This window comes from Acipenser ruthenus, chromosome 7 (genome assembly GCF_902713425.1).
Source record: "Acipenser ruthenus chromosome 7, fAciRut3.2 maternal haplotype, whole genome shotgun sequence".
Taxonomy (NCBI): Eukaryota; Metazoa; Chordata; class Actinopteri; order Acipenseriformes; family Acipenseridae; genus Acipenser; species Acipenser ruthenus.
The window spans coordinates 45120839-45146290 of NC_081195.1; the positions used below are offsets into that span (position 1 = coordinate 45120839).

The 25452-nt window shown below is 39.0% G+C and overlaps 1 protein-coding gene across 1 annotated transcript in view; it reads left to right on the plus strand.

Moving 5' to 3' along the window:
* Positions 1–17962, plus strand: part of LOC117415087 (inositol 1,4,5-trisphosphate receptor type 2-like) — a 113167-nt gene extending 95205 nt beyond the window's left edge. The window contains exons 54-56 of the mRNA XM_034025028.3: positions 121–281; positions 14620–14781; positions 16409–17962. Of these exons, the coding sequence (XP_033880919.3) occupies positions 121–281; positions 14620–14781; positions 16409–16495 (410 nt within the window). The 3' untranslated portion in view covers positions 16496–17962. The remainder of the gene's footprint in view (positions 1–120; positions 282–14619; positions 14782–16408) is intronic.
* Positions 17963–25452: the final 7490 nt, after the last annotated feature.

Genomic DNA, 25452 nt, shown 5'->3' on the forward strand with positions numbered 1-25452 from the left:
TTAGTAACTAAACGATTTTAGGTGTTTGGCTCTTAGAGACACTGTTTATTACTGCATGATATAAAATATTATAAAGCAAACTGTGCACATTTTCTTTTAAACTAACTGTTCTTGTTGCAGGTCTTGAGAGAGACAAGTTTGACAACAAGACTGTTTCTTTTGAGGAGCACATCAAGTCCGAACATAATATGTGGCATTACCTGTACTTCTTAGTGCTTGTTAAAGTAAAAGACCCAACCGAATACACAGGACCTGAAAGTTATGTAGCACAGATGATAAAGGTAAATCTGCACATTTATTATTATCTCAAATTGTATTTGAGCTTTTTAGAAAGGATGTGTAGGGGCTCCCGAGTGGCACATCCGGTAAAGACGCTTCGCGTGGAGTACAGGATGCGCCCTATAGCCTGGACGTCGCCGGTTCGAGTCCAGGCTATTCCATTGCCGACTGTGGACAGGAGTTCCCAGGGGGCAGCGCACAATTAGCCGAGTGCCTCCCGTGGGGTGGAGGGTTTGGGTCGGCCAGGGTGTCCTCGGCTCACCACGCACCAGCGACCCCTGTAGTCTGGCCGGGCGCCTGCGGGTTTGCCTGTAAACTGCCTGGAGCTGCATTGTCCTCCGACGCTGTAGCTCTGAGGTGGCTGCATGGTGAGTCTGCAGTGTGAAAAGAAGTGGTCGGCTGACGGCACGCGCTTCGAAGGACAGCGTGTGTCATCTTCACCACTCCTGAGTCAGCGCAGGGGTGGTATCGGTGAGCCAAGCTTAAATAATAATTGGATATCCTAAATTGGGAGAAAACAATAAAAAAAATGGCGACTACTAAATTATTAATTATATTATTATATTAAAAAGATAATTGTCCCACTGTAACTGCTTCAACCAGGCTATAGAAAAGTGAACGTAATCTCGTGTTTAGGAAAACTTACTGTCTACTGGGCATGATAAATCCTCAGCAAAGTCAATTGCTAGCCATTGTTATTGAACCCAAATCAAAACTGCAAATATAGAACAGGCTACACAAGGAAGTAAGTAATCTGTTTATTATACAAAAAGATATGATCTGTAACTAAAGTACAAAATTTAACATAGTCGTGCATTTCTGTTGAGGGCTCTGTGGAATTATGAAAGGCTATGGTGCCCACAAGTCCACTCTCTGCTTTTAGCTCAGAATAGGACTGGGGGATTGAATGTTGATGTTTTTTTTCCATTTCTATTTAGAGAGAATGGTTTGAGGTGCACACAAGCCTTCTTTTATTACCAAAGTTGTTTACTGTCAAGGCAGTAATACGCTTCAGAATGCAGGATTTTTCCAGTTGCTGAGTAAATCCTGGGTCCTGTCGTAACTTCCTAAAGATTATGCAAAGTCCTCCCGTTGTCATTTTCAACATTTTGAGCAATTTCCTTTGTTTGTTTTTCTAAGTGGTTCCTGGATATAGTTTTTGGAAAGGGTTGAATATGTTGTTTTTAAACACTGCAACAATTATACCCGACACCTGTGTTGAAGTACTGCTATTATTTATAGAAATAATACAGTCTGAAAGAGATAATCTGTAGCTATATTGTTAAAGATTATGTAATTAACTGTCTCTGCTAGATGAGTGGGGCACATGTATTTGTCAGCTTCAGGTAAGAAAGTCTTATGACTATGAAATACACAATGACAAACATCATTTAACTATTTAGCAGCCAATAGGGAACAAACAAAGTGCTCTTTTGGCAGGGACCAATTTGTGTTGACGTTGTCAGTCTTTAATTGTGTGGAGTTTTTTGTGCTCTGTTAGGTGCTTTGTAAAGTGTTCTTTTAGCATATGCTTCAGAATCAGTGATAAGACTCAATAGATGTGTACATTGGCAGAGATAATAGATTTTACAATTGGCATGTATATCAGTACTGGCCATTGACTGCTTTATGGGTAAATACAGGCTGCTACATCTAATGAGGTTTGCGTCACAATCATACACTGCTCATAAAAGAATGACAATGTAATTTAAAAAAGGTAGGTATCGTATGGTCAGTAAACAAGTTACTGTACCATGAGATGTCTTTCTCAGGGAATGATGAAAGTGCAGTGCTGATGGTAAACACAGTGTAGAAGCTGATGGAATACAAAATAGAAATAACTCCCTTGAAAAATTATAATAAATAATTTAAGTGCTGTAAATTAAATCATTTTTTTATGAGATAAAATGTTGTTAAATGTACTGTCTGAAACTGCTGCTGGTTTAGCAGAAAGCTAAGATGGCCAGTTTTTTAAGCAGAGCGCACAGCTTGTTTTATACATTTTTTTTAGGCAATTTTATAAGGCTGAACTCTGCTGCATTTTAGGCTATAAACCTGTCCAGTATGTTCTCTCTGAATATGTGCCCTGTTGGCAAATGCATGTTTTCTTTTATTATATTAATGACAGCAACACTTAATAATAATAAAAAAAAAACATTATGTCTTTAACACACATTAAAAGGTATTTTATTTGCATTTGAAACCAGAGAGAGAAAGATCCAAAAGATGCATATTATTATTATTATTATTATTATTATTATTATTATTATTATTATTATTATTATTAAATGTGTCTTGTGGGGGGGGTCTATCATATCTAAAATCTTGTTTTTCTGCTTTACATTTGTAAAATAATGCAACTGTTTTATTATAACAAACTCTTATTTCAAATCTAAAGTTAGACAAAACTTACAGAGACATGTTTTAAATACCCAGTGAGTGGTCTGTTTTATCCCCTAATTGACCCGTATATAAATGCGTCCTCCCACGACACAAATATACATTAAGTGTTATACATTTCCCAGAGTCTCCATTTCTATGCAGATTGTTGCATCCCTGGGAATTGGAACTGGCTAATAGATGAGGCATTAGTATGAACAGGCACATCCATTAGCACAACGTATTTGCAAATTCTCCTTTGTCAAAAAGAAATCCTGATTGAAAGTGCCTTTTATGCAGTAGTACGTGCTAGAGAAGCACATGCAAAAGAGAAAAAGGTGAATGTCACAAACCAATTTAAAGAGAGGTCAGAAATCGCTCATTTAACTAAAAAGTTGCAGATGTGTACACCCACAGTAAAATGTAATTGGACATGTTGTTGAGCAGAATCAACTTTTACTGAAGAGAAGTACATCAGATAGTACAGTGTGGTATTTTGGTTCTCATGGGTGAAGTGAAGTGTCTTTCTAGTGGCTCTTCAAGGGATTAGAATGCAGCACTTGTGGTTGTAACATGTGACTATAGTAGAGAGTGTTTACACTGAGCTATTGCCTGAAATGAAATTATTATTATTATTATTTGTTTATTTAGCAGACGCCTAAGATGACTTACAGAGACTAGGGTATGTGAACTACGTCTCACCCGAAAGACGGAGCACAAGGAGGTTAAGTGACTTGCTCAGGGTCACACAATGAGTCAGTGGCTGAGGTGGGATTTGAACCCGGGACCTCCTGGTTACAAGTCCTTTTCTTTAACCACTGGACCACACAGCCTCCTATACCACACAGCCTATGAAATTAAAAAAAAAATTCTATTTTTGTCTTTCATTAATTAAAACCCTCATTTCTCAAGTGCAAATTAACTCTTGATAAATTATGACAAGTAACACGGATGAGCTTTTAAATTCCCACGCAAACAAAAGAAGTAGTCGCAAGAAGCCCTGCTCGTTAAGATATTAACATTATTTTGTAAATCATAATTGTTTAATAACGAGATAGGAACAATGACCTCTTGAAAATGCCAAAATCAATGCTGATTTGTTGATTAACACTGGAGTTATAATTTACAAACTTCTGAAAATCTTGCCCAATGTCTCAGTATAAAGAAAGGGTTAAGGAAGAGATGTAATTTCACATTTAATTGGAATCAATAAAAAGCAACTGCCACTATGAATTTCCATAGCCTATGTTTACAAGGCATAGGTGCACAACATACAGCCCGCAGACCAAATCCGGCCCATTTCATGTGACCCACCAACACACATGAAAATGTTTTTTTACACGCCTACTCATTTCAGGTGATAGCTATAGTAACCAGCAAATCCAATCGTGATTGGTTCATGCCTTAAGATTTATGACATTCATTTTTTCTGAAATCGCGCATTGGTTCTCCAGATGTAAATCAGTGACATAACAGATAAATCAGAGCATGACATAATCAGAGCAGGAATTGTCCTTATACTACTAGGTTGACGCCGGCAATATACTTCACAGTGTATTTGCATTTAGTCAAAATAAATAAACGAAAAATTTATATTGAGCATCGATGGTTCAACGAGGCTAGGACAGAAAAATACTGCTTTATTGAAGAGAGAAGAGTGAATATATGTTTAATTTGTAATGGGAAAGTTGCAGTGCCAAAGGAATTCTTCTTTAAGAGGCATGATGACACTAAACATTCCAGTTTTAATGAATATTATTATTATTATTATTATTTATTTCTTAGCTGACGCCCTTATCCAGGGCAACTTACAATTGTTACAAGATATCACATTATTTTTACATACAATTACATTATTTTTTACACATTATTTTTACATACAATTGCCCATTTATACAGTTGGGTTTTTACTAAAGCAATCTAGGTAAAGTACCTTGCTCAAGGGTACAGCAGCAGTGTCCCCACCGGGGATTGAACCCACGACCCTCCAGTCAAGAGCCCAGAGCCCTAACCACTACTCCACACTACTACTGAATACACAGGAGAACTACGCACACAAAAATTTGCAGATCTAAACAACAGTTATCTGCCCAGCAAAATGTCTTCCAGAAGGTGCAGAAAGAATCAAAAACTGTAACGGAGGTAAGCTACGAAATTGCTTCATTAATTGCCAAGACATCTCCGCCTTTCATCGATGGAGATTTTGTGACTGCTTATTAATAGCATGCCAAAAAAGATGTCCTACTGAAGCTCTGAAAAAAAAATCAGTTTGAATCGTATGACCGTGCAGCGCCATGTGTCAGATCTGGGAAATTACATTTTACATGCTAAAAGATGTAGCAAAAAAGTTTGTGTACTTCACCCTGGCAGCAGATGAAACTACTGACCGCTCAGACACAGCTCAGATGGCGATTTTTGTGCGTAGTGTGACGAATGAGTTTGAGGTTTACAAAGAACTAGCGTTACTGGCATCACTTCATGAGCGAACAACTGGCAATGATCTGTTAACAGTCTCTGATCAAATTCAGCCTTTAGGTTTTGAATGGCAAAAGCTGGTTGGCATTTCGACAGATGGTGCACCGTCAATGACAGGGGAGCTTAATGGAATGATCGCATGTCTCAAGCAGCACCTGGGCGATGGACAGGATCCAGTATCACTGCATTATACATCAGCAAATTCTGTGTGGGAAAGAGCTGGGTTTCGAACATGTGGGTTTCGAATGTTGTTGTCTCCCATGTTCAACTTCGTAAAATCTCGTGGACTCAACCACCGTCAATTTAAAACGTATCCAGAAGAAACTGATGCTGAGTACAGTGATGTACTTTATCATACAGAAGTCAGGTGGTTCAGCAGGGGTAAAGTTTTGAAAAGGTTTGTGGCGCTGCTGCTGGAGATTAAATCTTTTTTGATAGAGAAAGAGAGACCTGAGCAGCGATTCTCTGACTTTTGTAGAGACACTCAAAAGCTGAAGTTATTCGCTGACCCATTTTCAACTGACCCAGAAGCATGGAATCGAGTATTCAACTTGAACTTAACGACCTGCAACGCTCTGACTCGCTTCGCAGTAAATACCACAAAGGAGATCTGCTCAATTTCTACAATTGCCTTGATTCTGAAAAGTTTCCGAAACTGCGACAGAGCCATGAAGTTTGCTTGTCTTTTTGGCAGTATGTTCATTTGCGAGCATGCCTTGTCTCTGCTGAGTCTCAACAAATCAAAACAACACAATCGGATTACAGATAATAATCTTGAAGCAGTTATGCGTCTGGCAACGTCGAAAATAAAACCTGACATTCTGAAATTGGTCTCCGAGAGGCAGTGCAACATGTCATATTAATCCCGAAAAAGCATCCACTTAAGTTTTCAGTGTTTTCCATCCAGTCATAAGTTCTCACTAAAAGCCCAGGTTTTTTGCTTTTTCCAATTAAAAAAATATTCAGGGAAAAATAATAATTGTAGGTTGCTTGTGCACAATAAACAATTGCCACAGTCCATTTTGGTCCCAGAACATGATTGTTTTAATTTGTAAAGCAGTGATAACTTTAAAATCAATGACTAGATGCTGGTTGCATCAAAAACCCGAACTGTTAGTGAGTCTCTAGGACTGATAAAGGCTGTAAAAGTGATTTCAAGCAAATTATGCTGTCAAACACCTATAAACACTGGTCATAATTCCCTGCATTTTATATAACGTAAGCATTATTAGCTTGTAATTGTTTGGCAGAAATCTTAACAGAAACTAGGCTGTTAACAACAAACTTTGGCCTTTGGGTCTTCGTATAAACAAAACATAATAGTATCTGGTTATGTATGGTTAAAAAAAAAAAAAACATGTTTTATTAATGGCCCTCAGAGGTCATTTGGATTGTCAGTGTGGCCCTGCCAGCAAAAAAGTTGTGCACCACTGCATTAAGGGATGTAAAGTATTAGAAGCTGAGGTGTGGCAAGGCTATACACTTTCCATCAACTTTTAAATCTACTGCTGATCTCTCCCCTTATTATTGCATAGGATAACCAGCCATATACAGCATGTAAATGTAATAAACCACATCTTTGTTAAGGTTCCCGTGAACTTGCACACCTTTGGCTGCTGACAATAGAGACCTTGTTCACAGATAACGTGTGATTCATTTACGCCAACTGATGTCTGCCGCAAGAGAACAAGAGTGAGCTTCACATGACGCCTGACCAAATGTTTGTTTTCTTTAGCGCAAGCAGGGGATTTTTGGAAAGTAGGTGTTTTAATTAGGCTGATCTGTTTGTCTGGTGTCTTTATTCAAGCAGAAACTTGGTACACATGAGAGATCTGAGGTCTTGTGCAAGTGGAAAATGAAATTAATCTGGTTCTCGTTTTGGTTAGCCATATATATATATATATATATATATATATATATATATATATATATATATATATATATATATGTATATATATATTTTTTTTTTTTTTGTTTGTTTGTTTTTTTTGTTTTGTTTTGTTTGTTTAGTCAGTGGTTTCAAAAAATCACTCATCTTGGACTACATAATGTTAACATAGGTAAGGACATCCATGACTGATAATTAGGGTCTGTGAAACCAGCCTCTAGTGTAACATTAAAAGTCCATAACAGTAATTAATAAATTGAGCAATAATCTCATGTCTTTGCGTGGCTGTTTCTTGCCTTGAAAAGGTTGATAGGTCAGGCTTGAATAGTTCTGAGGACACACCAGTAAATTTTCAGGATATCTATATGAAATTTTCGATGAAATCAAGAAGGTCTGTCCCTGTGTTTCTATATACAGTATTAACTAAATAATATGTTCTAATCAGAAAATCCGACTTATAGTTGTATGATTTGTTACAACTTAAAATAAAAATATGCAAAAACAAAACAAATTATTATTAACGATACTATGCTTTTGCAACTTTTTTTTTTGTGTGTCTGATTTATTTTCTGTTCTACCCCAGTATAATGTGTGTGTTCACCAGTGTTTTTTGTTTAGTGCTTGGTAAAGGTGTATTTGTTACAACCTGACAACTTACTGCTGCTACATTGCATTCCACGGCCAAAATCATTACTACGATACCTGCATAACCCTTATTATTTAAAGGAAAACCTTGTTGTCACCGAAGCCCTGGTTCACAATGGAAAGAGGTCTGTGTTGGCCTGATAATGGGTTTCTGCCCACCCAATGTAGGAGGTTGCCTGCATGGCAATAGCAGTTTTACATAAGTCTACTTTACCGAGTTTCAGCTGCTGAGTCATTAAAGCTTTCGGCCTCAGTGTGAGAGCAAGCCCACTAAAACCTATTATACATGCTTAATTATCACGAACATTGTTTGAGGCGCAGCAGCTGAGCAGTAACAGCTAAAGGATTGCATAACCCATCTCGAGTGACTGCTTTTAGCTGCTATAATAGAGCACTGTCTTGTGCGTGGTTTCTAATCTATTCCGGATCAGGGTATTTAACACGCTGGAGGGTGGAATTGACTTAAAAAAATAAAAAATAAACCGGTTGCTCCACCAACGCATTTCACTTTTGGGTTTCCGTTTGGATGCTTTTGTCAGAATGAATACCCCAGCTACTTTCTTTTTTGATTTTTAGATAGCTTTTTATTTAGGTGTTTACATTTTGGTAACTTACATATTTTAAAAGGAGAGTTATTTATAAATTGTAATTAAAGCATTTTACATGGGACAGATCATGAAGACATTGTATCAAGGAACTCCAATTTACACTTTAAGTAGTAGTCGAGGGTATACGCAGGTAAACGGCGTTTGCCCACTTTTAATTTGGGCAATATAGCGTTTACCCACTTCTCATATATGGGAAACAGGGTTTACTCATTTCTTATTTCCTGTAATATGCAAATCCTGGGTTAATGACAAGATATTTTAACAGTGACCGTCTGTTTTGTTGCTGCGTGCGAGACTGACAGCTGAGAGCTCTGTGTGAGAACTGCAGGGGTGGCGGCCACTGGACTGCGTGTTCCGTTTGTGTTTGTGTGAGTGTTCTGTGATTGGTTGTTTATGTTCTGTTTAGGGCTGTCAATTAATCGCAGTTAACTTCGGCGATTAATGTGTTAATTTTTATTTTTATTAGATTTTTTTTTTTTAATTCTTTTAACGTGCATTAATCGCCCTTTGTCTTGACCCTCTTTTCGTACCGTAATTAATTCCCATAATTCCCTGCGACACTATTTTAATAAGCGCAGACGTTTTGAATACGCGTTAGTAAAAGAACTATTATGAACAAAGCACTAAAAGTGAAGGACTTCTGTATGTGAAGTGTATAATATATATATTTTTTTTAACTTTCTGACAGTTCATTGGATAGAAAGACTAATGCTTGTATCTGTTAGTTCCAGTATCACAGAATGCATCTAGTCTGCAACCTGCGTGCTGTAAAGACCCATTCATATCTCAAAATACACTTTCTAGCAGTTATTCTGCTAACAAAATGACAAATGAAACCCGTCAGTTTCAACAGAGTACTTTATTTTTTTTTAAATTCAGCATCTCTGCAAGCTACATCATGTCAGTACGATACAGTGTGTCCCACTTGAAAGTAGCCCCGTATTTCAGTTAGATGTTGGCATTCAGTCCATGTACACGCTGGGAGTGACATTCCTGTATAAACCGAGTTTAGCATAACGAGGATTCTTGTACATGCCTGTGCCTGCTCCATCATGGGATCATGTATGTGTTATTTATTTGTACATTGTAATACTTACTGGGCTACTTTCAGCGGGACACCCTGTATTACCAATGCTGCTGCAAAGTGGATAACTACCAACTTTAAATTTTATTTCAATGACCACATTCATTTTTAAATATATATTTTTTAAACGACAATGAAAAACAGTTTATGAGTATAACGAATACCCTTTTTAATGGAAACTGATAAAAAAAAATAGTTTGATTTGAAATGCAGTAAGGTGAGTAATAAACTGACTCTGTGATTGAGCAGTTGGTTCAAACCAATTTAACAGCAAATGCTGGAGTTTTTCTGTATAATTTTGTGTAAATAAATATAAAAACATAGAGGGGCCAACAATATGAATCCAGAAATAAGAAAACATATTTTTATGATGGGCTGTTTTTTGGATGATGGGGATAATAATATCAGTAATAAAACAAATTTGAATGAGATGGATGCAATAATTGTATCAGTTAAATATGCGATTAAAAGCAAGATTAACTGAGATTAAAGAAAAAAATTTAATGGCGACAGACTTATTCTGTTGTTCGGCACACTGGACCTGCAGGGCGGTGCTAGTAGCCTTCATCCTAGCCTGTGAAAGGACGCTCACAGAACTCACCTGAAGAGCACCGTCGGCTGTATATATATATATATATATGTGTGTGTGTTTTATTAAATCCGTTAGGGGTGTCCAATTATTTTGACGAATGAGCATTGTGTTAGTCAGTGCAGAATAGTTGTTGTTAGTTTGTTGAATGTACGGCCATTGTGCAGTGGATACTTACAACATGGATTTTATGGATTCTCATAGTCTGAAAAATACTATACAACTTTAGTTTCTTTTTTAAAACATGGCCTGGTATGATGCACATTTTCACAGTACAAAAGACTTCAATTAAGTGATACTTGTGTCGCTGCTAGTTTAGCGTGTGTTGTGAATAAACCATGCCAGCTCGATCATAAATCCTCCAGAAACAGGGTCAGTGTCACGAAATAAGTCTGCCCCGTCACAAAACCTGGATGCCTGAGTGTCGTTTTCAACTGCATCCCTCTGTCTCTCCCTGGTCATTCAGCTGGACACCCACAATTAACATAGCAGGTAACAAACCCCCCATTACAGTGCTGAATAACAACTATTTGGATGGGGGGGGGGAGCGGGGGACATTGGTTTATTTCTTTTTTTGGGAGAGGACTTGAACTATTTTTTTTAAACAAGGTTTTCCAGAGTTCTGCCATGTATAGTGTGTGCATTTTGTTTGTCTTGCCTTCTTTAGTTTGTGCTATTTACAAAACCAAAATCATTAAAACAGTGTGGTCACCGTCCCTGTGGAACTGAGTGCCAGAAATGTATTTTAATGGTTTTCATTTTTGCCCCTGATGTCCTCCAAACCCAATTAAAAAAAACGGAAATAATGACCTAAGTTCCTACCATGCCACTGCCTGGCCTCAAGCACCAAATATATATATAATAAATGCTAAATAAATACTAAATAAATAGCTGATTTTTACTTTGTAAAATCATCTGCTGAAATGTCATCTGCCAAAGCCTAGCTGTCTTTCTTGGTCCTCCTTTATTTTCATTGTTTGACCCCTTGGGCAGAACCTTGCAGTTCACATTTAATATAGGGACAGGGCTCTGGAAAATATGGGAAACAAAAGATGTCCCCTTTGATTACACATTAGAAAAGCTGTGCTAGTCCTGTTTTCACATCTAGTGGAGTTAACTTATTAAATGTGACTGTTATGTTTAATACCCCCCAAATACAAACACTGAATGTTAGCTTTCTGCACTGAAACACACAGGATCTGATGTGCATACATATAGATTAATATCCGATTTGTGCTAGATTGGGACATTTGCATGCAGTACAGACATTGGGCTTTTGGGAGATATCCTTCTCTCTCAGGATCTAATAGCGTCTGTTAATGCTGCTCTCTCCTTTTAATCTGCATAATAAACACATAATCGGTTCAGTTATAGGTAATGGAGGGAGATGCTTGGCTGATAGAACTTACACCAGTAATGAATGTGTAATGATGGCTTTGTTCATATTGCTCATGGTTTCGACACTGGGGTCAAACTTAGCTCCATCCACAGTGGCCTCAAGGATGATAATATCTGTACTCCATACTGTGTTAACTGTGCCTAGTGTTAGCAAGAGCCTGTGCTGGCTGCAAGATGGAACTACCAGAACCTTTTGTGTGAGCAAAAGGTACAGAATGTGCATACATTAATCTCTCTATAATAAGATGCAACTTAAAAGGTGAAAGGGCAGTTGTATCCCATTAACCTTATTAGGGATCCGGTTTCATCATAGGATTCAGTTTCACCTTGTGGCAATACAGAGAGTAAGGGTTGAGCCCCATCCTAATCTTCTTTCTCAAACAGTGTGTTCTCTATTCATTCTGAAGACCTTTGCTGCAAGAAATGTTAAGAATATTAATATATTAATGCGCTGGTCCACCCCCACTGCACACCTTGCTTTTGCTTGCCCTGGCAGCAGTTTCAGCGGCAAAATCTAATGGTGCTGTTCTACTGTATGATCAAAAAGCTTTCGTGATACAGAAATAGAACCTATGTTTGTAGTTCCCTTTCATGCTGACTGAGCCACAGCAGCTCCAGGCCTGAAGCTCCCAGCACTCAGTGTTACTTTTCACCTTTTGGCACATGAGGGTCCAGCAAAGGGTTTTTATTCACACCTGTGCCTAGCTTACTATGTGCCTCCAAGTGTGGGGTGGGTGTGAATGGATACTGCTGCTGCTCACCTAAACTCTATTGCTAGTATTTTTCCCAATCATTATCTGTTGAAATTTGTTTTTTTTTTTATCATTTCCATACATTTAATAGATTCCTGTGCGAAGGAATGAGGGACAGCATGGAAACCGTTCACATGACAAAGGATGTCATAACATTGTGTACTGTGACTTCAAAATTAATTTGAAAACAGAAGTTGTCATTGTAGCGTGTAGTAGTGCCTTTTTTGCTGGAATAGTATTGCCAATACTGTGGGTAACTATTTACCATGCTTGTCAGTCATGTCTTTTAATTTAACAAACGTTTGAATGTGCTTTATTTGTCATGAGATTTGGCAGGCGAACTAAAACTGCACTTTATAAATTCAGTAAACAGCATAAGAAACAAATCCCTTATAAAATAACAGACTAAAGCATAAAATATCATATTTTATTGAGTATAACTAAGTCAGTACACGTGAACCATACATATAAAGAAAGTACAAGACAGACTATGCTCTAAATCAAAATTACTGACATCCACCATCTTGCACCAGTGTTTTGGGATTTCAAACTCAGCAGCAGTAAATGGTACCCACACGACAAATGTCTGTGTCTGTGCCTGTCTGTTTTTTGAGACCTGTAGATAGGAAAATCTCCGAAAGACTAATTGTTGGGATCTTTTGTACAAACATTGATTTTATTCCTTACTATTTGAGGATCAGAAAATAGAATCTGGTGTGCTGTCAGTAGATATGATCTTGCTGTTATAATTGCCTACAAAAAGCTTTATAACAAAATATGTTCAAGGTTAACCTATTTGGATTTAGAGAGTGCCCACAAAATACCTTTTGTTTAGCTTTAAGCGTCTCATTGGTGTGTGTTGTGTTTTTGTTGTTTTTATTGTCTGTTGAAGCTTAGGATAAGTCGCACTTTGTCATGCTTTATTTGCTCTAGCAGTTTAAGAAAAATAACACACATGGCTTTAACTGGGTTACACAATTAGAAGCAGTTTCTTATGGAAGAAAGATTGGTGAGCATACTCCACATATGAAATGTGTAATACATTGGAATGCATTAGACTTACTGTTACTTTCACTGCCTCTTTATCAAAAGGATTTCATTTTTAGTTATTATATGGTTTTTAAACTTATAGGTGTTGATACAAAATGAAGGCATAAGGCAAAAATATGTTGTCTTCTGTTGTCAACAAATTGTATCAAAAGCATTAGTTCATGTAATGTGACAATTTTGTATTTGTCTTAAAAAAAAAATATTGTTAGAAATACCCAAGAACACTAGGCTTAGTTAGGCTTATGCAAGCTTTTATCTATAAAAAAAAAAAAAAGTAAAAAAGAAAAACAAATTCCCTGCAGTCATCTGTTACATAAGTGTAGAAAGAAATCTTGCACCATATGGAGTTCCGTATTTTAAACCATTTAAACCAGCTATGCTTGCAGGAACATTACATAACTGTGATCCCCACAGCTGCCATCAAGCTTGTATAGAATGCATTTCAGAACACAATGGTAGTGATGCACTGTTCAGAGTAGAGAGTGAAAAAAAAAACTCCGACAAACACATACTTCTCTGTGCACATTCATCATAGCCAGGTGTGTCATGGTAATCCAGAGTCTGTTTATCAATTACCAGTATATCCGTCGTCTTTATATATTTCAGAAGCTCTCTTATCAGTAGTTTGCATATCTTTTGTCTAAAACCAAATGAGTCAGTGAATAAGCTGCCTTCAGGAGATGCATTTGAGAAAGTGTACTATACCTGTCAACAGTCATTTCCAGACAGTTTGTCAGCCGACACATTTATGTTTAACTGAGGGTAATCTTCAACCCAGCACGCAAGATATCTGCCAAACTGAACAGAGGTTGTTTGTGTTTTTGTTTCGTGTTGCTATACAGTATATCCTCTGACGTCATTTCTTTTAGAAAAAATGGATAACGAGTTCTGGGGAAATGGATCTGTCAACATAGCTATTTGGCACAGTTGCATACTTACCTTAATGGGGACTGAAGTAAAGGTTTATAATCTGTTTTAACACCCCTTCTAACTCACAGAGAGACCAGTAACTAAATGAATCCTGAGTTTAGAAACTATGCTTGTGTAGGCTGCCCTTTAATATTAATGGTGCATAGTGGCAAGGAAGTAAGGTTTTGGAGGCTGCCTCAAGACAAAGGAATAGATTTGTGTATTTTTTCAGTTCTCCAGGACTGGTGGTGTGACCTGCTACCAATTTCACTTCACTATTGTTACTGTTACTTCTCCAAAGCCTTGTTAGCATTATAAGAGAAATAATCTGATTGAACATTGCACCTACTGTAAATTTTATGCCTTCAAAGCCCACAAAAAGTTAGTTTTTCAAAAACAAATAGGTGGGGAGAAGCTATATATTCAACATTCTGTAAACTCTGGCTTTTAAAGCATAAGAGAACAATTTTTTTTATTTAAAAGGGACAGAAAAGGGGACTTCTATGTGCCAGGCCCTCTTTAATATTTGATGTCACTTTTATTATTTATTTATTTTTCTCCAGGAGAAAAACTTGGACTGGTTCCCTCGGATGTGTGCCATGTCCCTTGTTAGCAATGAAGGTGACAGTGAGCAGAACGAGATCCGAATGCTGCAGGAGAAGCTGGACAGCACTGAGTCACTGGTCACACAGCTGTCCGGTCAGCTTTCTGAACTCAAAGAACAGGTACACCTCCCGTCTCCTACTGAGTGACGAACCAAATTACCTAAACAGGGAGTCAAATGAATCATCACTCTTTTTGTATGCTGCAGAGGTACAGAGCAGGTGGTTACTGAATAGCAATCCAGAGATGTTAATGGATTGGTAGGCAACACACACACACACACACACACACACACACACACACACACACCTCTGTATTGTAACCATTCCCAGGGACACATACCCTCTGTCAGTACATTAGCATGCAACAGAGGGGCACGCTGCCAAAAAGGGGCCATTCTAAGCCCTCAGTGAACTTCAGTCCACATCACAAATCTACCTTAGATAGAAATGTCATGTCCGGTCTACATTGTGGGTGTTGAAGACCCCAATCTGCAAGCTCAGTTTCATTCTCTTAGGCTACGTGCACACACAGGCTAAATGTGGTTGTGAAAAATGTATTTTTGATTTTGCAACTTAAATGAAAAAATATGGGACAATTTGTATCCCCAAACGCCACAGTGCGACTGCAAGTCGTTCCCACCAGCCTTCTGGTCGGAAGATCACCCAAATGTTTCTATCTACCGTCATGGTACTGGAGATCGTCACCACTGTACTTAGCAGTGCAGAAAAAGCAAAACGGTGTCTCCGCTGGTTTTGCAGAAAAGAGCAGAGCTGTGCTTGACGAGCTCTCGATCGATTACATACAGTCCTTCCAAAAGCATAAACAAAAACACGGCCTCCATGTTGTCACACAAAACCTCACCATCGGTATGTAATGATGGCCCGAGTTCTGTGGTTTGTTTAAGCAGGGAGTCACTCACTTCAGTAATGAAAGGTGTGTGTGTGTACAACAAACAACCGCAGAGTGCCGTTTGAAGTACGGTTGTGGAGCCAACCGCAGAGTATGTGTACGTAGCCATAATTGAGTCAGAGAAGGGTTATAAGAATAATTAAAAGAAGACCACACTTTTCAGTAAAGATCTATAAAGAATTTCCCCTCTTAGTTTTGCAAGCTTTCATGAACCCCCGCTGCCATCCAGGCTCAAACTGACTAAACTGAGACACCCAAACTAACTTGACTTGTGACCAGACCCAGATTCACTCCCATGCCTCCATAGAATAATAGCTTAAAAAGCTAGCCATCTGTGCAACCTGGAACCTAAGAAGTACTGTATAATCATAGTCATGTATTCTAAAAATAGGTATTTGCACCAGTGCTCAAAGTTATACAAGTTGCTTAAATACTGTAGCTTTGAAGGCCATGTTTTAACAATGTATTGACAGTAGCATTCTTACAAAAGCCCAATAACCTCTACAATCAAGGGGATTGTAGATGTTATTGGGCAGCAGTGTGGAGTAGTGGTTAGGGCTCTGGACTCTTGACCAGAGGGTCGTGGGTTCAATCCCAGGTGGGGGACACTGCTGCTGTACCCTTGAGCAAGGTACTTTACCTAGATTGCTCCAGTAAAAACCCAACTGTATAAATGGGTAATTGTATGTAAAAATAATGTGATATCTTGTAACAATTGTAAGTCGCCCTGGATAAGGACGTCTGCTAAGAAATAAGAAATAAATAATAATACTGTAGCTATGATGAGGGTTAACACCGTTGTAAGAAATCCAGTTACATTTCCCTACTCCTCTCCAGATGACCGAACAAAGGAAGAACAAGCAGAGGTTGGGCTTTCTTGGATCAAACACACCTCATGTGAATCATCATATGTCATCACACTAACCATGGGGAAGCAGGACTACAGCAGAGGGTCATCAGTTCCACTGAGAAAGAAAACAGCAATTTGAAGAAGAAAAAAAAACAGACTTGGGCGAGACATTTTCTTTTAAGAACTGGAACTGGGTTAAAGTGATTTTTCTGGGTCAACTGGACTAGCCTGTAACTAGGAGAATAATGCAGTTGGGCTATAGCCATATAGTATACATGTTTTGTATTTTTTCTTGTAATGTTTTTGTATTTTTAATGAGTAAAGGCAATTCAATTATCTCAAAGTAATCTACCATAGACCAAGAAACTATTTTAATAATAGCAGAACCAATGCTGTAAACATACTGGAGATGAATTTAGGGTTAAAAAGGCTTCTTGATTAGTTTTTTTGTGGCCTTGTTAGTCACTGATTGGCATCATCTATATACCTGACTTTAACCAGTCTCAGCCAAGCTGATTTGAGTGGGTATCTGGTGAATACATATGCCAGCTGCTGAACTGCACTCAGTGCTCTGACCACTGAGTTTTAGGGACTCCAGTGTTCTTTTTTGATGCCTTTGTTAGTAAAAAAAAAAAAAAAAAAAAATGAAAAGCCTTTTGCCCTTCATACAATGACTACTTTTGTCTGTATGATTTAGTTTAAGGACCAACATGTTTGAGTATATATGCACACCGTCTTAAACTTGATAGTTCCTTATCTTTCTTTTTAATGGTTTTAAAATGCAGATTAGGAATTTTAAATGCACATTGGGGGGAGTTTGCAAAGTTCATGTTAAGAATTATTATTATTATTATTTTTTTTTTGTATTGTGCAATTACTTTAACTGTGAGTTAACTATGTTGTATGGGAATCAACTGCAAATAAGTCCAAGTTCTTGGAGATTCTGGGCCTGATTTTCTAGTGGGGGAAAAAAAAACACTGATATATTGCATATTTCTGAAAGGAGCAATTACATTATTATTCCGAGTTGTTTATTATCTGTTTTATAATATTTTAATTGTGATATTTATTTTAAACAAAATGGGGGCAAACATCAAAATAGAACTTTAAGCGCCTTGAGCACCACTCCTGCATTTTAACAGCCGACTGATTCAGGATTGAACTGCCTCTATAAAATAGGCTAGAACGTGAAACCACATCAAATGTGTTACTCAGTTACTTGTCTGATGGCTGAGCATTTGAGTTTACCTTTACAGAGGCATAGGTTTAAAAAAAAACTGCCTAACCAGCAGCAGCATCACGGTTCATGTAACATGCTTTACCCTGCCCCAGGTTCACACCCTCAGTGGTTCTGTGGTCTTCCAGAAATCTAATAGGCAATACATCTACAGTATGTTTCCCATACAGTGTATCCATGCACCTTTATGTACATTTGGAGCCAATGGTCCACAAAGGAGAAACATGTATTATGTCTTAATATACTGATTACTGTATTATGTGCCTTTGTAAAAGTATTTGTAAATAAAGACAAATTCAGATGATCCAGGTAGATTTTAGTTGAAGAGAAAAGGATACAGAATAAAACTTTTCTGGAATTTGGACTAGACCATTAAAAAAAATGATCACTCATAATATCTTCAGCCTCATCATATTGCTGCCAGTATCCAACACTCTTTTTCTTTTTAACTACAACAGGTTGCGTCTCTTTGGATACAGTATGTGGAATCAGTCTAAAGGGATTTTTTTTTTTTAATTTATATTTAAATGTAGGTTCTATACCTTCTGATACTGGCATCTCATTTCAAGGGGAGGCTATAGCTGGGCTGTATATCGCTGGGCTGCATCTTTCTCAAGATAATTCTCAAATTCTGTTTTATCACCTCCTTTTGAGGCTACCTCGCTTTCTTGAGTGGTTTAATATTAGAACTGGAACTAGTTTACATTAACCAGAAATGCAAATGAGCACAATGTAAACAAATGTACCAACAGATGAACATTATTGTTTTGAGCAGTTTGGGGCTAGCCTGTCATCCATATTGTTCCGGGGGTACTGATTAGGTAATTACTTGAATAGTTTTCAGGGGAGGAGGTTTGAAAGTTGAGAGTGAAGATAGTTTTGACCTTGTGCAGGGGCAGACACATTGAAATACTCAGATTGTATTAAGGGAGTCTGTGTTAAAAAAAAAAAAAAAAAAAACAGGTCTGTTTTTTTTAATATAAAGAAAGGATATATTTGTGGAAAATGAATGAGTGCTTGTAATAATATGTTGTTTATGAAACACAATGTATGCCATTTCGGTTATTAAAACCTGTGGATTCTTTGCTCCATTTTGTTATCAGTTCAACAAGGGATAGCCTATAGGCGTGCTTCGGAGGGGGGAGAGAGCCGGGGATCCACCCTGTTCCCCCCGTCAATCATCTCTTATTTCCTATTTAAATTCTGAACCACACACAGCTCGGACCCGGTAGCGTTTACAGCAACTCCGCAAAGCCGGCAGCTTCGTCGGTCCAAGCGGCCCTGCTCGCAACTCCTTTACAACTCCAGTATAAAGATTGGACCATCTCCAAACTGCTCAATACCCTATATAAAAAAGCATCGTCATTCCATCCGGTCTGGACAGGCTCGCTCTTTTTAAATGTTATTGCAAAGCCATTTCAAAGGAACCTATCATTCCTCCCAGCCTGTCTGCCTCCGCTCAGCCTGTTCACAGTCCCACGGTATTCAATCCTCCCTCCCTCGCTCCCACCCCTGCTTCAAGAGTAGCCGCTCAGCAGACATCTACTGTCTCACAACCAAGCGCCGATATTTGCCAGGAATTTTTCAACAACATGAGAATTCTGATGCAACTAGTAGTAGACGGCATCACCTCCATTAATACCAGGTTGATGATATCGATAACCGCGTCCGTCTACTATCATAACAGCAGCCATTCCTTCATCTTCGACCACTGCAGCTTTAGCCCCACCTCCCCCCCGAGCTTCTAGCCTCAGTCCCTACAGTGGATCTTCCGGTATACAACCTGGCTTCTGCATTAGCGGCCGGCTCTCAAGCCTCCACTTCCATTCACCGTCATTCTCTTTCTACCCAGATTCGCCGCAATATCATAGATGGTGAAGATCTTAATCTGGTCTCCATTGTTATTGCTACTGTCAAATTCATGGATCACTGCATCATCGACTGCTATCAGTCGCTCTAAAATCACGTGACCCACATTTACTAAAAAATCTCACATTGGGTGAATTTGTGACGGCATTTTCAGAATTTAGAGATGTTATGTGCTCTTCCTACCCTCAATGTTGCCAGGAACTCGATCAATATACACTATGCAATACATTGTTGAGCTTTCAGATATGTAGGAACAATGTTCTTTGAATATCGTAAAGTATTTTCTGCCAAAGCTGCCTCCATTTTAGCTACAGATAACCACATCGTTGTCTTGTCCAGCTCTGACCCTGATCTTTTTAACATGATCTTTAAATCTTTACTTCTAAAGCAATTAATTCTTCAGCTCCCCCCGATCGCTCTACAGTCAAAGATCGATATGGGCATTCCATCTCTTTTTCTGGACCTAGACAAATATGCAACAATTCCAATAATGACGCCTGCCTATCAAAAACATGTTCAACACTGCTCACAGTATTCTCCCCAATCAATGTACCTGTGCTGGCTCAAGCCCAAAGTACCCACCCAGATCAACAGTTCATCTCCTATCTGACCGACGGCTTGACTAACAGTTTTCATACCGGTGTTTTCACGCTGCCAGCTCAACCTTTCATCTCGAATAACCTCCGTTCTGCCATCAACTAACCCTCCATCGTCAGTTCGCTAATCCAAGCAGAAGTGGGTAAAGGCTTTATGGTCGGTCCTTTTTCTGCCCCCCCCTTTTGTTAACTATCGAATCAACCCTATCGGCATCGCTACTCAAAAGGTTTCAGGCAAGAAGAGATTGATTATTGATTTTTCTGCTCTCCGTGACAAGTCAACAAGCAGTATCAATGTACTTACGCCTCACCACCAGTTTTCTCTCTGTTATATTACAATTTCAGACGCCATTAAATGCATTAAGATAGCTGGCCGAGGCTCTTGGCTAGCCAAAGCCGATATCTCAGATGCTTTTAAAGTAATGCCCATCCATCCTTCTCTGTCACCTGTTCGGGATCAGCTGGCAAAACAACTTCTACTTCGCAGCACAACTCACCTTCGGCTGCCGCAGTAGCTCAAAGATTTTCCACTCTCTCTCCGAGGCTCTCTGATGGCTACTGCTTAACTCTCGCCGTGTCCCATTTATTCTGCATCTCCTCAACGACTTCCTGCTAATATCTCCTCCCTCAGACCCTTCAGCTCAAACAATTTCCAAACTAAATCCTTATTTTCATCAATCGGTGTCCCGCTTTCTGAGGATAAAATCATCGGTCCAGTCAACTCCATTGAATTCTTCGGCATTACACTGACACTATGAAATTTGAAGCTCGTATTCCTCCATCCAAACTAGATCACATTCGCCTCCTAATCAACACTTTTCAAGTTTCTTCCTCCATCACGAAACGGGACCTTCTATCCCTGCTCGGCCACTTCAACTACGCCATCCACATCATTCCACAGGGCAGGTCTTTCATATCCCGTCTCCTGCAGCTATTAACCACAGCAAAACATCTTGGCTCCCACATCAATATAACAGCTGAAGAAAGAAAAGATGTAGAAATGTGGGCTACTTTAATAAGTCACTGGAGCGGGCTGTCTTTATTTTACGAAGACCTGATTTCAGCTCCTCACGATTTGACTCTCTTCACCGACATTATTAGGATTCGGAAGCTACCTGGGGACTGAATGGTTTTCCAGTGAATGGCCCCCGGAAATTCAGAATCTGTCTCCCCTCCTTAAAGCTACAGCTCTCCTGGAACTATACCCTTTCGTCGCAGCCGCTCAAATCTGGGGCCACCAATGGTTATGAAAATCCATCATGTTCTTTTAGCGACAATAAATCTACAGTCCATATCATCAATAAAGGAAGATCTTCCTCCGCCCTCATTATGCAGTTTCTACGTCGCCTTATTTGGATCTCGGTGTCATTTAACTTCTTCATTCAAGCCCGCTACGCCCCTGGTTCATACAATAATGTGGCCAATGCTCTTTCTCGCCTACAGGTCGCCAGATTTCGACAGTTGGTCCCCGCAGCAGCTCCAGCACCTATCCAAGTTCTGCAGTACCAGCTCCTGGTGTTCCCATGAGCTCTACAGTCGGCCAAAGATTACATGTCTGCTGGTCTAGCCCCATTAACAAGATCTTATTCTACAGGCTGGTCTTTCTCCTCTTTCTGTTCAAAAAAACACATTCAGCCAATTCCATTCAATCAAAACTGGATCCTAGCCTTTATCGTCCATGCACGAGACATTTTACATCTCTCAGCCTCCACAATCAAATCCTGTATCTCCAGAATCCAGTTCTACTACCGTCTCATGTCAGTATCTTCTACGATTCTTCTGGCCATTTCAGCAGTCCGCCTGACGCTCTGCGGCATATCCAAGAGTTCCACTCCTACTTCCCCACCCCGACTTCCCATTTCTTCAGATATTCTCTCTCGCATGTCCATCTTGCGAAAAGGCTGCTTTAACCCCTTTGACGTTCTCCTCATGGAATATACAGTCCCATCTCTTTCCAGCTTCCTTTCTCTCAGCATCCATTCTAGCGACATAGCCATAGTTCCAGATTCCCATTTCCTAATCATGCTCTGCATCTCTAAGACAGACCAGCTCCATCAGGGTCAATTCATTCAACTCTCAAAGATTAATTCTTCACTATGCCCCTTCACCTCCATGTCCAGATACATCCTCAGCAAGAAGCCTTCCCTCAGGACAGATCCTCTATTGATCAGCTCATCCCCTGCAGTAGTTACAAGACATTGTTTTTCAACTCACATTGCCACCCTCATCTCCAATGCAGGCCTCCTCATTTCTTCACACCTCACCCCTTCAGAATTGGCGCAGCCACCTCAGCAGCAAAAGCCAATATTAACCACTTCAACACCATGACATGCGCACATACATCAATTGAAAACCCACTTACAGTACCATGCCGTACCTGCGTACGTCAAGTTTCCCATTCTATTCTATAATCGGTTTCTCAGTCTAGTTTAGCGAAAACTAAACATGGGAACGTATGTGGTCTTTCTATAATGAGCAACAGGAGTGAAGTTGGTTTGGAGGATTTTGACACCAGCGATAGTGATGCAGCCATCCGCGCCTCCACTGAGGAGGGGTTCTCACTGTGCGAGTCAGAGGGGGCCCCCGGCCACACTCTATTCTTTAGCAGCTCCTGCTCTTGCTCCAACTAAGACTGGGCTCTGTCTCCAGCTCCCTCTTCTGCCACTCTTTCTCTAGGTCCTTCAGCACAAGAACCTGTTCCCCCTACGCGACTGCTGCTCCGCAGAGCCTGTCGTGGGCTCAGCGAGTCAATCTTATGTTTTCAGATTCCTGGGGTTACTGTACAGCCGGCCTTCGAGGCCACTCTCTCTTCTGGCCAAGAGGGCTCCTGCCAGTCAGGAATCTCTTTATCCTTTATACTGCATTCTTTATTCTCACTTCTCAAACTACCTCTCCAACTAATGACCTTTCACTCCAGGTGCCGTTCCCCCAGCCCCCCCCCCCCCCGAATTACATTTTCTGTTAAACATGTTTAAAAAAAAAAAAAAAAACTTGTCATTTGCTGGAAAGAATATATTTCTTGTTGAAGTCTGCTTATTTAAAATTCTCACAGTGTCATGTGTAATGCAACTATATGTGCTCCTGGTTGAACATCACTGAGTTGTTGATTTTCCCACCAACTGTCCCTCATTCCGATCTATGGGAACAAAGTCTTTGGCACATGCTGCAGTGACAGGAATGTACGCTATTTACAGGAAGCAAGTTGAAAATGTCTGTGAATGTAAAAATTGAAAAATAAAGAAGTAGTAGGGTGAGTCAATACAAATTCAGTAGATTAAAATTACATGTGTCACCAAAGAAACGCAGTAAAAAAGTAAAGTCTGAAACTCTGGGCTGCTGATTGTCTTAAAACCTTTAAAGTGCTTGCAGTTTAAAATCTATAAATATATGTATTTCAAATGCAATGGCCATGATTTCTTATTTTGTATGGGCTCCCTATCTGTTCAAGGCAGTTTTTTTCTCATCAGACTACAACTTAGTTAGAGATTGTTATGTTTTTGTGTTCAGTCACAGGAAGGCCTAATGATAAGGTAAAATGTGGTTCTTATTCCCTCTGATTACTATCTGTTGCTGTATCTCAGGACTTGATTTGTAAACTGTTTCATTACTTTAGGGGAAGGGCAGTTTGTTTGGGTTTCTGACATAAACATACCGTATCCTGGCAATGCGTTGTTGTGTATATGAACAGACTTACATAATGCTCATCTTCACAACATGTTCATCACATGAGTGTGCTGAAGCCCTATGTTTTCCCTTTGTGAAAATCATGAGCCTAAAAGTTGTTTGTTTTTGTTTTGTTTTTTTATAAAAACTTTCTAATATTAACCTGCGTGTAACTCAAAAACTATTTTAAGTAAAACTTTCAACCCCAAAAGTGATATATGTGTTGGTACATGAAAACACGTGATCTCGAAGCATCTTGTTTTCACTTAATTCACTTGCACTTCCTCCTTATCTGTATTTTATACAAATTATGTATGTATGTATGTATATATATATATATATATATATATATATATATATATATATATATATATATATATATATATATATATATATATATCATTATTATTATTATTTTACACTAGGCTTATGTTAGCACTGCATTGACTAAAACAAAACAACAATCCTGGCACGGTTGTATGAATCTTCTTATTCCTTTTCACCCACATAGAAAGATCAAGTCATGGGATAAACAGTGCTGTCTCATATTGGACTGCTACTCAGAAAACTATAACAAAACATACAATGGCCAGGCCTCGTGGGGGAATGAGGTACAAACCTGTTTTTCCTTTTGAAATAAAAAATATTATGGATAATAAAAAAACTACCTTCATAAGTCTTCAGTGTGGTGCTTTGTAAAAGGCCCTGCAGATTATACATCCTTTCCCAGACCTTACTGTTTTATACAATACGTGTTCGGTTGATCATTTTAGATGATGAGACGGAATTACAGAAAAGAAGGCTTTGATGCTGTTTTATCTCTTCGTTCTTGGGTGGACCACACTGCATCTCTAAAATAAAATGTAACAATCCAGACTGGAGGGTTTAGCTCATTATAATCAGTAATGGATAGCCTTATTTCACAGAACGATACCCCTCTTAAACTTCATATAAATGGACATGATTCTGCAATATATGTGTAGGTACTACTGTAGAATATCGTATATACTTAAAACAATAACCGCGTCCTATTATAATGTATAACCCCGTTTTCAATATCGCGGATTTACACATTATAACAAGCCAAAAATAGACTACACTCCATACTGTTTAAAGTTCATAAATTGAGTTTGTTCAACATGAGTGAATGATTCAATACTGGGAATTCCGTCTTAGAAAGATGGTACTTATTAAGCATGCAATCAAAATATGTTTGAGACACATTTAATAGCACATTAAAAGCATTACAAGGACTAAGGTTTTAAACAACAATTTGCCAGTCTACTGCCAGTCAGATCCCAAAGTAACTAGCAGGAGGTACAGTATGCCACACACCACACACAGTGTCACGTTCCAAGTTTTTATTCGGTGCACAAATCTTTTTTTCAAAAGTGAAATAATATAAAACCCTATCACCAGCTGTGACGGAAATAGAATGGTCTTTGGTGGTAAATCTCACTCCCGACCTGTGAGGGCGCTAAATAACGGGAACAGAGTACCCTGGACTGTTTGGCCTGACACTTCATTCCCAGGGTTAAAAGGAAGTCGGTCATCTAGAAAGGTGGCGGAGCTTCAGTGCACTAACTCATCGACCCGGAAGGGAAATTATGTGGCAGCCGCGGATTGGAGGAGCGACTGCAATCGTTTACCAAGGGGTCATGTGTGA